The sequence below is a fragment of the Humulus lupulus genome, chromosome 9 (genome assembly GCF_963169125.1).
Source record: "Humulus lupulus chromosome 9, drHumLupu1.1, whole genome shotgun sequence".
Lineage (NCBI taxonomy): Eukaryota > Viridiplantae > Streptophyta > Magnoliopsida > Rosales > Cannabaceae > Humulus > Humulus lupulus.
The window spans coordinates 16,335,916-16,349,706 of record NC_084801.1 but is presented as its reverse complement, the minus strand read 5'-3'; the positions used below and the strand labels follow the sequence as shown (position 1 = coordinate 16,349,706).

At 28.2% G+C, this 13,791-nt stretch overlaps 1 protein-coding gene across 1 annotated transcript; it reads right to left on the bottom strand.

The window, feature by feature from the left end:
- Positions 1–3,391: 3,391 nt before the first annotated feature.
- LOC133802563 (tyrosine decarboxylase-like) lies at positions 3,392–5,750 on the bottom strand. Its single transcript, XM_062240899.1, has one exon. The coding sequence runs from the start codon at positions 5,400–5,402 to the stop codon at positions 3,801–3,803; it is 1,602 nt and encodes a 533-aa protein (XP_062096883.1). The 5' UTR covers positions 5,403–5,750; the 3' UTR covers positions 3,392–3,800.
- Positions 5,751–13,791: the final 8,041 nt, after the last annotated feature.

Below are 13,791 nucleotides of genomic sequence, written 5' to 3'. Positions count from 1 at the left end.
TCTATCAATTTTCAAACGAAACTATATATATTAAAATGATTGAATCGGTCACGTTTTTTCTTGTCTTTTTTATTTGCTTTATTACTTAATGATTGAGTTGTTTTCACTCTTGCCTTTGAATTATTACTTGGCTAAGTTGAAAAAAAAAATAGTTAGCAAAAAGTTTCTATTGTTATTAAATGGTATAGATTTTAAAGTGGAAAAGAAAGAGTTGTTGAATGATCCGATTTTAATTAGATCTTTCATTTCATCTAAAAATAAAATAAAATTTATAAACGTGCTTTTGTAAACCTATTTCTATTTTTTATCTCCTATATAGCTAGCTAGCTAGTAATAAAATAAATATGTTAGGAAACAAAAATATTCTACTATAAACCGGCGCTCTTAGGGAAATTACTCATTTACAATTTATCAGTTTTTAATTTATATTTATTAGTTTACGAAGAATGCTAATTTATAAAATTGTGAACCTATTTAAGAGTGTCTTCAATTAAGTGTAAAATAGTGTGAGTATTATATTTTATAATTTCCCCAAAAATATATATAATACTAAAAATTATTGTGCAAAATTTAATTAGCATACATGCTAATAATAATTGTGTTAATTTTGACAAGTGTAATACAACAAAAAAATCTTAAGGGAAACAGATGTCGCCCCTAATAATACTTAAAGTCGCTGCTGATAGTCATTAGTCACCGCTAATAATAAAGAGCATGTTTTTTTGTAGTTAGACTTTTGTATAAAAAAATGTTTCTATTTTAATTACTTAAATTTTATTAAATTATTTTTTAAATATAATATATATTAATTATTACCAATCATTAGTGATTACTGCAGTTTAATATTTTTTTATATATTTAAAATTTTAAAAAATGTTGCTACAAAAAACTGAAAAAATACAAAATAGATCAATTCAAAAATTAAAATTAATGCGATATTCATAATTTTTTAATATTTATTTTTAATACTATTATATATAATTACGGAAGTTTACAAAATACTTAAGATCTGAAAAAAGTATTAAAAATATGAAATTTAGAAAAAAGTTACAAAAATATAAAGAGACATAATTATAAATACAGATTTGATTTTATAAACAAAATTTATAAATTTATAATCACATGTTATAATTTTGTAAATAACATTTACAAACTTAATAAAAAATTATAACAACTAGAAAAAAAATTATTACAAATTATTATTCATATTTTTATAAAATTTTATAATTTTTCAATTTTTTTTTAAAAATTTAGAGTACTCATTAGTGTAATTTTTCCAATAAATTAGCGTAATAAAACATTGTCCTAAAATATAAGTAAATCATTTTATAAAGATGACTTACTACTTTAACAACTTCATTTTATCAGCCAAAGTATCTCTAAATATTTTGCTAGACAAAGAAATATTATAACAAATATGATATGAGCCAACGACTATTGTGGCTTAGGGACTCAAGCCTCATCCATATTTTTTTATTACTATTTTGGTAAAAAATATATATATCGAAGATTTTTTAATTATTTATTATCACATAGCTGAATTAATAATTATGATGATGTGATAATATAGTGACTTAGTATAGCAAAACATCACTATCTAATTTTTTTTTCTACATTCATTTTGAATTTTCATATATAATGCTTAAATAAATTTATTTTAATTTTTTAATTTAATTAATATGTGACTGCTATGTAATCAGAAAATCTTTCAAAAAATTTTAAAAAATCAAAATTTATTTTTAGAAATATTAATTAACAACTATAAATATTGATCATTAATCTTAATTTAATAGTTATTATTAAAATAAGGGTAGTAACCACTAATAATACTTCTATATATATAGTGTAAATTTAAAAAAAAAAATTATGGTATGCCCCTACAAAATTGTAAACATCATTTTGCCTCTTAAAAAAAATAAAATAAAAGAAGTTTGGCTCCATCATTGCATTAAATTCCAAGTACAATGGCCGTAACCTCCGATCACAGCAAAAATATCCCTGCTAACTTTCTCTCCAACATCACTCTCGTTTTTTATTTCAATTTTCTCCTTTTCTAATTATTTCTATTTCTTATTATGTTGTTCAAGTCAATTTTGTTTTACATGGTTGACTTAAAAAAAAAAAACTAAACAAACAATAATATAATAACTAAAGCACTTCTAAATAAAAAGCTTATTAGTTTCTTTTTTCATGTGTGAAAAGTAAGATTGATTAATTTTTTCTGTATAATTTTTTTAAGCAATTAGAGAAGTATTGAAAAAATTGATCTAGCAACCTCAATAATCCACCTAATATGGAGTATTTTTTTTTAAGAAAGTAACTTAATCTCTTTAAAAAAAAATACAGTATAATTTTATTCTACCTAATCCTAACATTTATGTTTATCAATAATAAGAAGAAAAGAATATAATTTTGTAATTCAATTTGTTTTCTTATGGTTTATTGTTAATACATAATTAATTATTTAAGTTTTTATACTTTTTTATCTTATGTTATTTAGTTTATTTTTACGCTTTCCAAAAGTGACCTTTATATATGATAATATTTATATATGTATATATATACGAAAATTTTCTTATAGGGGCTTCACTTTAAACTCTATTGGTGGGGCTCTCAGTGTTCTCGACCTGTGAACAATTTTCGGTGGATTTTTTTATGACCGTGTATATTGTAGCTATTTAGAGTATCTGCAAATTTTCAGAAAATTCTAAATAGTTTACAATCCTGAAAACTAAGTTCAAACATGTTGTTGCAAGCGTGACTAATTTATTTTTATGCGTGTGGAAAGCAAAATAATAATGATATTTTATAATATTTAAATTTATATTAATATAATTAATAAATATATATATTTAAGTTAGTTTTAAAGATATTTTCTGTTAAATATTTAGAATATTCCATTAAATTTAACATAACAAACCAAGAATTTTTGTATATAAAATATAAAAGAGAGATATATATATATTAGTGTCAGTTTCGCATATAACAACATAAGTTTCAAAAATCAAATTCAATATATATGGTCCCAAAAGTTTCTAGCTAGAGACAAATGTTTGGTAATTAGGTAAACAGTTACTGAACCAGATTTTTTAATGTGAGAATATATAAATATATTTGTTGCACTGATCAATTTGAACTAATAAATTTGATATTGAAAAACTGGTACTCCTTTAAATATATATATATATAGTAGAAATAACATATTTGGTCACTTTCAAGGAAATTTCCTGTTCCAATTTGAAATATCTCACAATTTCTTCTTCCTAACTTCTGTAAAATTCCTTTATATTACAATCCACCGGTATTTGAAATGAAAATTTACCAAAAGAAGCACAGTATATTTATATAGTTGGCCTCGAAAACTAAATAATGCAAAAGTGTACACTAACTCTTAAACATGCAAATTAATATTTTTTTCAGAATATTTCATTTTATTCATAAAAAAAAAAACTTAATTCGACATTGTATTTATAGCTTCGCCACAGAACACGTACTCATATGCATCTGTACGTACGTAGCCAATACAATAACAATTACAATTATCGTCGTCGCGTACACTTACATATTAAACGAAATAAAAAAATAAAAGATGATACAAAATCCATACGTACACGAGAAATTTGAATATTTATAAAATTAAATAAAATAAAAATAATAATACTCTTGTATGGACTATAGTAACATAGATTGTCCTTATTGAATGGATTTTGAACGATCCCCCACATCTCTTAATTATAAGATCGCAGCTCTGTTAATTAACAGTCAAAAGTAGTTCTCCTTTCCACATTCACTCACCATCGTTATTGACCAGGTCCGAATTCGCACGTAGTATACCTACTCAATATCGCATCTGCATGTTCTTTGACCACTTTCCAAGCCGTGACTACGTGGGACTCCTCCGTCAGGCTCGCACCAACCGCGAATCGGAGCAAGTATATGCCGTCCACCACCGAATGGGTCAAGTAGATCCGACCCGTCCCGTTTATCGAGTCCATCAGCTTCGCGTTGATCTCATTCACGGTCAACACCTTTTCAGCAGCGCCGCCGTTGCTCCTCCTCGTCCCGTTGATCTCAGAAAGTACAGATTTCGTACTTATCGCTGATGGCGATATCCTGAAACAGACGTTTGCGAAGTATCTAGGAACGACAATCTCAAACCTGTCGTCAGCCACCACATTACCTTCGAACATCTTGGCCATCTTGACATGGCTACGGAGAAAGCCCCGTAGCTTTTCGATTCCGTATGATCGGAGTACCATCCAGAGCTTGAGTGAACGGAATCTTCTGCTTAGCGCAATCTGCCAATCCTTGTAGTCGACGACTTGCTTCGACTCAGTGGCCTTGTTCTTGAGATACTCCGGGTCGGTGGTCAGTGATTTGGTCAACGCAGACGGGTCTTTGACCCAGAGACAGCAGCAGTCCAAGGTGGTGAAGAACCATTTGTGAGCGTTGAAGCTGAACGAGTTAGCTCCCTCAACTCCATCGATAAAATGGCGGAACTCAGGGCATATGCAGATACTGCCAGCGTAAGCCGCGTCAACGTGGACCCACATTCCGTAATCCTTCGCCACGTTGCACAGCGGTCCGAGTGGGTCCACGGCTGTGGTTGAGGTGGTTCCAATAGTCGCGAGAAGAAAAATAGGGACAAGTCCGGCTTCTACGTCGGCTACTATCGTTTTTCGTAAAACCTCTGGAGACATCGAAAAAGATGAGGCCAACGTTGTTGGTATGATACGGAAGTTGTTCATGTTGATGCCAGCAATCTGAGCCGCTTTCTTGAAAGCGCAATGAGTTTGGTCAGAACAATAAACGGAAAGTTTGCCGATGTTTTCCTTCCCAATCTTGTTCAGAGTTCGGTCACGAGCCGCCACGAGGGTACACAAGATAGCCTCGCATGTGGTTCCTTGAAGGACGCCACCACCGTTTCCAGAGAAGAGAAACGACTTAGGCAGCCTTAACATCTCACCGAGCCAGTCCATGACAATGCTCTCCAGCTCAGTAGCGGCGGGGGACGACATCCAGTTGAAGCCAACGACATTGAAACCAGTGGCAAGCATTTCGCCGAGGAAGCCAGCAATGCTGCCACTCGAAGGGAAGTAGGCATAGTAGTTAGGGCTCTGCCAGTGAGTTATTCCCGGAACGATATGGTCTTTTACGTCACTTAGGATAGTCTCGATGGACTCAGGATAATAGGGTGCCGATTTGGGGAGTCGTTTCTTGAGATAACCCGGTTCAACTTGGCTCAAAACCGGGTACTTCTCAATGTTTTTGTAGTAATCAGCGATGAAATCGATCATCATGTGGCCTTGGCGCCGGAACTCCTCAGGGTCCATAGGATTAGTCATGTTGTTGGAGGAGAAGTTGTTGTTCATTGAGAAATCGAAGTCGCCGAGGCTACCCATAGTTCTAAGGATAATAAGATAATAATGAAAGAATAGCCGGAGTTGGAAAATAAAAAGGGGAAGGTTATACAACAACTAGTGGAGTTGTTTGGTGAGAAAAAAAAAACAAATTTAAAAATGAAAAAACAAGGTAAGACTATAAAAGGGATTTGGCGCCTTTGGAGTATTAGGTGGGTTGTTCTCTCTCTCCTAAAACACAACTCTTGTGTCGTTTTTTCTTAAAAAAAGAAAAGAAAGAGATAGAGAGAGAGAGGAGAGAGGAGAGAACCAACAAGAATGGCTGTACTTGTCTTTCTCTTTAGATTGAGAGAATAAGATTACACTTGTTCTCTTTTTGGATGAGGAGAATTGGTTGAGGAGATCAAGTATATATATATGTGGCGTAGTGGCTGTGGGGGTAGGCAGGGGTTGGAAATTTTAGTCCTTGTTTTACGCGTGGAGAGTTTGGGACCTATAATGGGATGAACAGGTTTAAGTTGACATAATTGAACACGGACGCAAAATGGGAAATATTATATATATATATATATATCATATAAGAACTTCATTAGAAAGTTAATAATTTACTAAAATATATATATTTTTTTACTAGCTGTTGATGATCACCTACCATAACCATTTACACATAAATATATTAACCAAAAGACCATTATAATCGGAACTTCAGATTAAATAAATACACTAGTTATTATACACATATGTCACTGTGAAGTAAAAAATACTAAGGGTGACATCATGGGGTGAAGGAAATTAATATTTTAAGTATATATAAACCAAACTTGTTTATAATTATTATTTTACTTATATATTTTACAATCCCAAAGGAAAATGAAATTATTATCTAGTTTGGTGCTTTGTTTCCCAGATTATTGTAACCTTTAGACGATATATTAGCAAAAAACCTAAATTTAAAAAGATTTGGGTTGGTGGTGTGGTCTTTTTTTTGACAAATGAGTTAAAAAGAGCTATAATAATTTCTTTTTTGCAGGCAAAGGATACATATACTTGATTGGGTGATGTCGAAAAGGTAGTGGAGGACTGGACTCACTACGTTATTTTTTAGAAAATGACAGCCACATTATTATCATCAGAAACTTATAATAATATCATTTCGATTGGTTATAGGGCACTTTTGGCTTGGCGTTCTTACATATTTTATTTTAAAATAACATATGTAAAACCTGAATTAAATTATACAAATAATAATATATTATGAGAAATGGGTGAAAATTGTTTCTTTTTAAGGTGATTTTGTACTTTAATCTACTTTTGATAATTTGTTGCAAAATGACATTTATTTAAAATTTGACAAGTTGTCTAAATTTTTTGACAAGCTGTCTAAAATTTTCGACTGGCTGTTTTAATTTTTTGACCACCTATCTAAATTTTCGACTAGCTATCTAAATTATGAGAAGTCGTTTTGCATAAAATTATTAAAACTAGGTTAGAAGGAAAAATAACTTTAAGAAGTAGATCATTTTACCAAAGAACCTATTATATATAAAGTGATGTTGGACACTATTAATACTTCTTAGAAATAATCTCAATATATGTTCAGCCGCTTGTACATTTTGCTTATTTTGTAAAAAAAAAAATATTGCATATTATTTTAACAAATTGATATTGTTGTTGGAGTTGTTAATTTAAACATAACACAAAGGAGTATTAATTGTTGACAATCATAATTATTATTTAATCTCTTACTGGAAAACAATAGAAGTGTTGCTAATTTATTGAGAAATGCTAAGGGCATCGGTACCTAAAAAAAGTAATATATTATTATTGGTGCAATCTGAAATTCTGTTTTTAATAATTATCAAATTAATTAAACCATGTGAACTAATTAAAGTGCGGAATAGTAATTATTAGGATTTACACAATCTAATATTAGAGTCCACATAAGATTTCGATAAATCATCTCATGTGGTATTGGATACCTTAAGATGTCAAATAATAACATACCCAATTTTATTAAATGTAAATTTGTGTAATAATCAATTAATGTGGAGCCCTTTTAATTATTTCATTTCACGGAGGCCTTAATTTTAATATCTCTAACAACTAAAAAATATTAAAATAATCGTGTTTTCTACTCAAAAATAAATAAATAAAAAATCGTGTTTTTCTTTTGAAATAAAGCACGTGATGAAAACAAGGTTTGATTGCTTCCCTACTATATACTAAATTATGGTATAAGTTGGATCTATATCTATTTCCCTACCCTTAGAAGCTACTATGTAGAATCGTTGAAATGAACGATTAAAACATATGCATGTTCATTTATTCCTAAAAAATAATTGAAGCTTCATTATATTAATCAAATTTCATAATCGTTTGATTTAGTAAAAAATATTAAGAACTTCTAACTACCACACCCATTTATGTAATGAGCATTGTTATCTGATAGTGATAGTAGGATCGTCATCATTTTATATTTTGTTGTAATTTAATATCGAGTCTTATGTATTTTATTATAAATTATTATTCTGAATAATTGAAATTCTAAAATGAAAAAAGCAATTATTAGGTTTGGAATAAATTGATTTTTTTAATATTATATCATATACTATGTAATTATAATGACGGTATTTTACTTATGTTGAAAATAAATTTCGATCGGCCGGTTTAAGAAATATTTTTATACTTATTAATTTATCATTTGTAAAGAGATGTTTTAGTATTAATTAAAAAAAACAATAAGATATTCTGTGGTCATAAACATATAGCCTAATATACTATGCATTTTTTGGTAAAGAGGAGAAGTTTGAATTGTCTTTTCTTAATTAAGACATTTTAATAAAAATAGATAATGAAAACTAGAGGATGGTATATAAATTGGTCGCATAATCCTTTAATTCAGTTACCACCCTGTTTTCAATATTTTTTTCATTATACAATTTAGTAAAAATACAGCTAATAAATTAATTTTTCCTACCATATATATCATTTTACATTTTCCTCAGAATTTGGAAAAGTAAGGAAAATGGTTACCAAATAAACCCTTAAAGTTTGAAAAGTAAAACACATATTGTAATTTATAAATATATACGTGAAGAAAGGACAAGGTCATTACAATATAAGGTATGAATGAATTTGGTCCGTATATTAGACGTTATTAGATAAGCAGTTGTTTATGATAACAATTTTTTCTTTCAAAGTCAAAAGATTTTTACAAATTGAGCATTAATTACAACCAAAATTATTTGATGACCACATCGACTTCTATGAAAGATATTAGCTTGTTTTTAAATGATATTTTCATCAATTCTGCATATTAAAATTTGTAAATATGAACATTGTATATGACTTGATTTAATTTGTCTCTTGGTAATTAATGATAAATAAACACAAATCAAGATCATTTATATTAATTTTATATGCCTCAAATTTTGTCTAAGGAATAAACTTTAGATACTCAGTATAAAGTAGTTAAAACAGCAGAAATAAAAATTTAAAGAAATTATTTTAAAAGTGTTATTAACTTATTTTTTTAGTTAAATATCGTTTGAATTATTGAATCCAATTGGGGAAATTTGGACAAACGGACATTGAGTTGTTGGAATTATATTAGATCCACATATATAAAGTATATTAATTAATAATTTGTTGAATTCATCATCAGAAAACCAATTATATGCATGTGTGACTGCACTCTGATACAAATTTGTAGCAGATACACATTAAACAAGTCATATATATTACATTACTTACTTTGACACAGTTGATTTTTTTTTTTATAAGAACTCTAAGAGACAGTGACCAGTGGTTGCATATATAATGCATGTGTAAATACACTAGACCCAGTTCATTAATGACACTTTACAGCTTCTGGGGCAAATCACTTTAATTATAATTATAATTATTTTTTGTTGGCTTGTTGTTGTGAGTTATATGTATGTTTTCGTATCTCAGAGATTTATTCAACATTTTGTGAAAAGATCGATATATTTATATATGTATGTGGCGTGATTGATCTATAGTAACTGTATTAATTTAATAGAACAATTATTGGTCTTTTTTTTAATTATCTTTATAGTCACAAAATTTACTATCATATTAATATATATGTATGCATGTGATTAATATATATGCATGTGATTCTTTTGTTGATATAAATGTATTATCACAGACATGTACCATATGGTTAATTCTTTTTTGCATATATGTATATATATATATATATATTTATATATATAGGGTTATTTGTGGTATAACCCCCTATTTTTTTTTACAAAAGTTGCGACAAATCCCCCAATCAAAAAATTTGGTGGAAAAACTCTATTCCATTAATCAAAAGTTATTTTAATTATTTTTTCTAACATTTTAATGTTTTATAATAATAATACATAATTAAAATTAATCAAAAAGTAAAAACAAATAAAAAAAATTATTTTTTTATTAATTTAAATTATTATTTAAAAAAATTAATATTTTTTTAACTTGTGGCTGTTGTCACATTTAAATTGACACTTAACTTGCTTACATGTCATTTAACACCTAAAATGGGTAAGTTGCAACAAACTATTAACAGAAGGGGGTTTTGCCACCAAGATTTTTTATTGGGGGATTTGTCGCAACTTTTGTAAAAGAATAAAAGTTTTTGCCGCAAATATCTCTTATATATATATTACATACAAATAACATGCAATGCACATATACTTAGTTTTATTTATAAAATATATTAATTATTTTTATTAAATTTATATGATTCTCATATAAATTTTAAATAAATAAACAATATTATATATAAAAGAATAATGACATAAACATACTAAAAGAAAAATGAAACAAAAACATCAATTATTTATGGCTTTTAAAAAAATATATAATATAATAACATTTTAGATCACAAACTATCATATTTAAGGTACAAAACATTCATGATATTATTCAAATTACACATTAATGATTGGAGAATAAACTTGTTTGTTCTTGATAGAAGATAAATGTTATTTTAATTTCTATATGTAGTTACACATTCATGTTATTTATATACACACACGACACTTATATATAATATATATATGTAATATTTATTGTTATTCAATGTCAATATATATATATATATATATTTATATAAGTTAGATTAAATAAAAAATAGCACGTTTTCTTTTTTAAATATAAATGATAATTTTTTTTAATAAAAATTAAGATTATTTATTATATAATGATATTTTCTAATATTTAAATTTATATTAATATAAGTATTAAATATCTATTAAATATTATATAATAATAGTAATAATAATATTTTATAATATTTGAATTCATATTAATATAATTATTAAATATTTATTATTGTATTAAATATTATTATAATAGTATTTGAATTTATATTAATATAATTATTAAATATCTAGTCTTGTATTATATATTATTATAATAATGTTATTTTAAAGCATTTAAAGTTGAATTTGAATTTATATTATATTAAATATTATTATAATAATGATATTTTATAATATTTGAATTTATATTAATATAATTAATAAATATTTAGAATATTTTAAATATAATTAATAATGATATTTTATAATATTTGAATTTATTTTTAAAAGTATATTTCGTTAAATATTTAGAATATTTTATTAAAGTTAACAAACAAACCGTTAAAACCAAGAAATTATGTTATCCACAATTTTTATATAGAGTGATATGTATATTTACATGTGTTAGTAGTTGGATTGAAAGACAAAATTATGAATCATGCATTAATCTTTCTAATCTAGGTATATATAGATACATTATTAATTCTACGTTTTTTAAAGGCTTATTATGATTTTTTTCCCCAAACTATTACCAATCCAAATCATGCTCCACGAAATTTTTAACTTGTTAAAAATTCAAATTGAATTATTCACAATTACTTAAATGTGGGACTTCCGTCCACTTTCGCTAACAAAATTGTGATGTGGCAGTCTAAGCGCCAATGTGGTATTGTCAGGTCAATGCCTCATTTATAATTTAAAGAATAAATAGGATTCATGCCCTCCGAATTATTACCATTCCCAAATCGTGCCCCCCGAATTATAAAAAATTTAAATTAAACAATCTTTTGAATATTAAAAAAAACCATTAAACTAAAAATCAATTGAAATTAAGAAAAAAAAATTAATGGTGACAAAAAAATTAGTTTAGGTGTTGGACATGCGTCTAAGTGAGCTCGAAGTTGGCTGGGTAGCGAAATCGTTGGCATGCTGAGCCCATGCGGGCTCCTCCGCGACATTCAGCTGTGGTGTCACTTATGTTGTCCTTCTGCATCTCTCATTTTCCCTGCCCATCTCATATCTCTTCTCTCTCTCATTTGTTGAATGTCCTAGAGTATTTGAATGGTGTAAAAGTGTGAGAAAAAGAATAGAAAATTTGGGTTTTTTGTAATGTTGTTAATATCATATTAATACATGCATAAATTTGAGAGATTGCAATTTTGATTTGTATATGTTGTGATCATTTTTTTTTTTTTTTTTGAGATTTTGTTGTGATAAATTGATGAGTGTTATTGAGATTGTTTGGTTGGTGCAAAAGTGAGGGAAATGAAACAAAGTAAGAAAAAGTGAAAGAAAATAAGAGAAAATTTTAATATAGTTTTATTTTTATCTATTTGATTTTTTTTTAATTTTGTACGATTTAATTTGATTTAAATGGATTTTTAGTTTACTGTTTCTTATCTTTTCTTTTTAATATTCAAAATATTGTTTAAATTTAAAAATTTTGAATTCGAGAGGCATGGTTTGATAGTGGTAATAGTGCAAGGGTAAAATCCTATTTATTCTTTAAATTATACATGTGACAATGCCACACCAGCAAGCAAAAAGTTATGCCTGTCGTTAGCAATATTGGACAAAATTGGACGAAAGTTCTACTTTACAAGATTGTGAATAATTTGTTCATATTTCTAACATATAAGCATTATAATATTATCAATTCTGAAATCAATAACAATAAACCATGCTCATGTAATCTACAAGATCAAACTTTATTTAGGGTATTGAATTAAATATATAGAGATAAAACATACCTGACATTGAGTCTCCAATGTTCATCTTTGAATCTCTCACGATCTACACAAAGATGATTAGAAAATAACAATACAAGAGAGAACTTATGGAAAGCAACCCTTACCAAAACCACATGCGTATCAACACCCAACAACATATATGTTCTATATATATGTCTCGTATGCCTTCTTACCCTAAGGGGTATATTGGGCCTATTGGGCTTGTATTATCAGATATGGTGGACTATGGTTTAATGGGCCAACCTATAGTCTTTAGGGTGCTACCATGTGCCTCAATTACAATTAGATTAATATTAACCATCCCATTATGGTCTTTAACTATTCGTAGGCACTCTAGAAAATGATTGTGATAATGGAATTATGTTTGTAATTATATTAGTCCATATAAAATTCTAACATTCTCCCACTTGGACAATATAATCAAACCACCATAATATTATCCATCACAAAAGACAGTCTAATAAATCATATATAATATCATATCGATAGGATACATATATTATTTATGATTCGGTCTTGAAGACATTCAAATACAATAACAATCATTAAACCAAACATGCATGTGGTACATTAATTTGAGACTATGCGCATTCATCTCCTTTTGTACCTATCACTTCGATGAACAATAGTATATACATATATAAACATATATACATAACAGCAACAATAAGAAGTGACTTCAATTATCATTATGCATGTTCAGAACAAAACACAAGCTATAAGCAATCCATACAAAATACTAGCATGTTCAATACATAAATAACAAAACTCCCACTAAGCTCAACAAGTTAGGCTCTTGACAATCCCATTCGGGCAACGTGCTCTAAAAACACACATACAGGTAAGCCTTTCGTTAGTGGGTCTGCTAACATGCTAGTGGTAGGCGTATACTCAATAGAAATGAGGGACTCAGCGACTTTCTCTTTAACAAAATAGTACTTTATATCAATATGCTTTGAGCGAGAAGTACTCCTAGTGTTCTTAGAGAAAGCTACTGCTGCGGAGTTGTCACAATACAATTTCAGCGGCATCGAAATAGAGTCTACAACATTCAATGCTGAAATGAAATTCCGCAGCCATATTGCTTAACAAGTAGCCTCATAACACGCCATATATTCTGCCTCCGTCGTAGAAGAAGCTGTGAGTGTCTGCTTGACACTTTTCCATGAAACAGCTCCTCCAGCCATCATATAAATGTAGCCTGAAGTGGACTTTTTATCATCCACGCATCCTGCATAATCGGCGTCACTGAACCCAACTATATCAAGAGTGTCAGCTCGGCGATAAGTCAACATATGATCCTTTGTACCCTGAAGATACCTCATGACTTTCTTAGCCGCTTTCCAATGGCTAAGACCAGGATCACTCAAG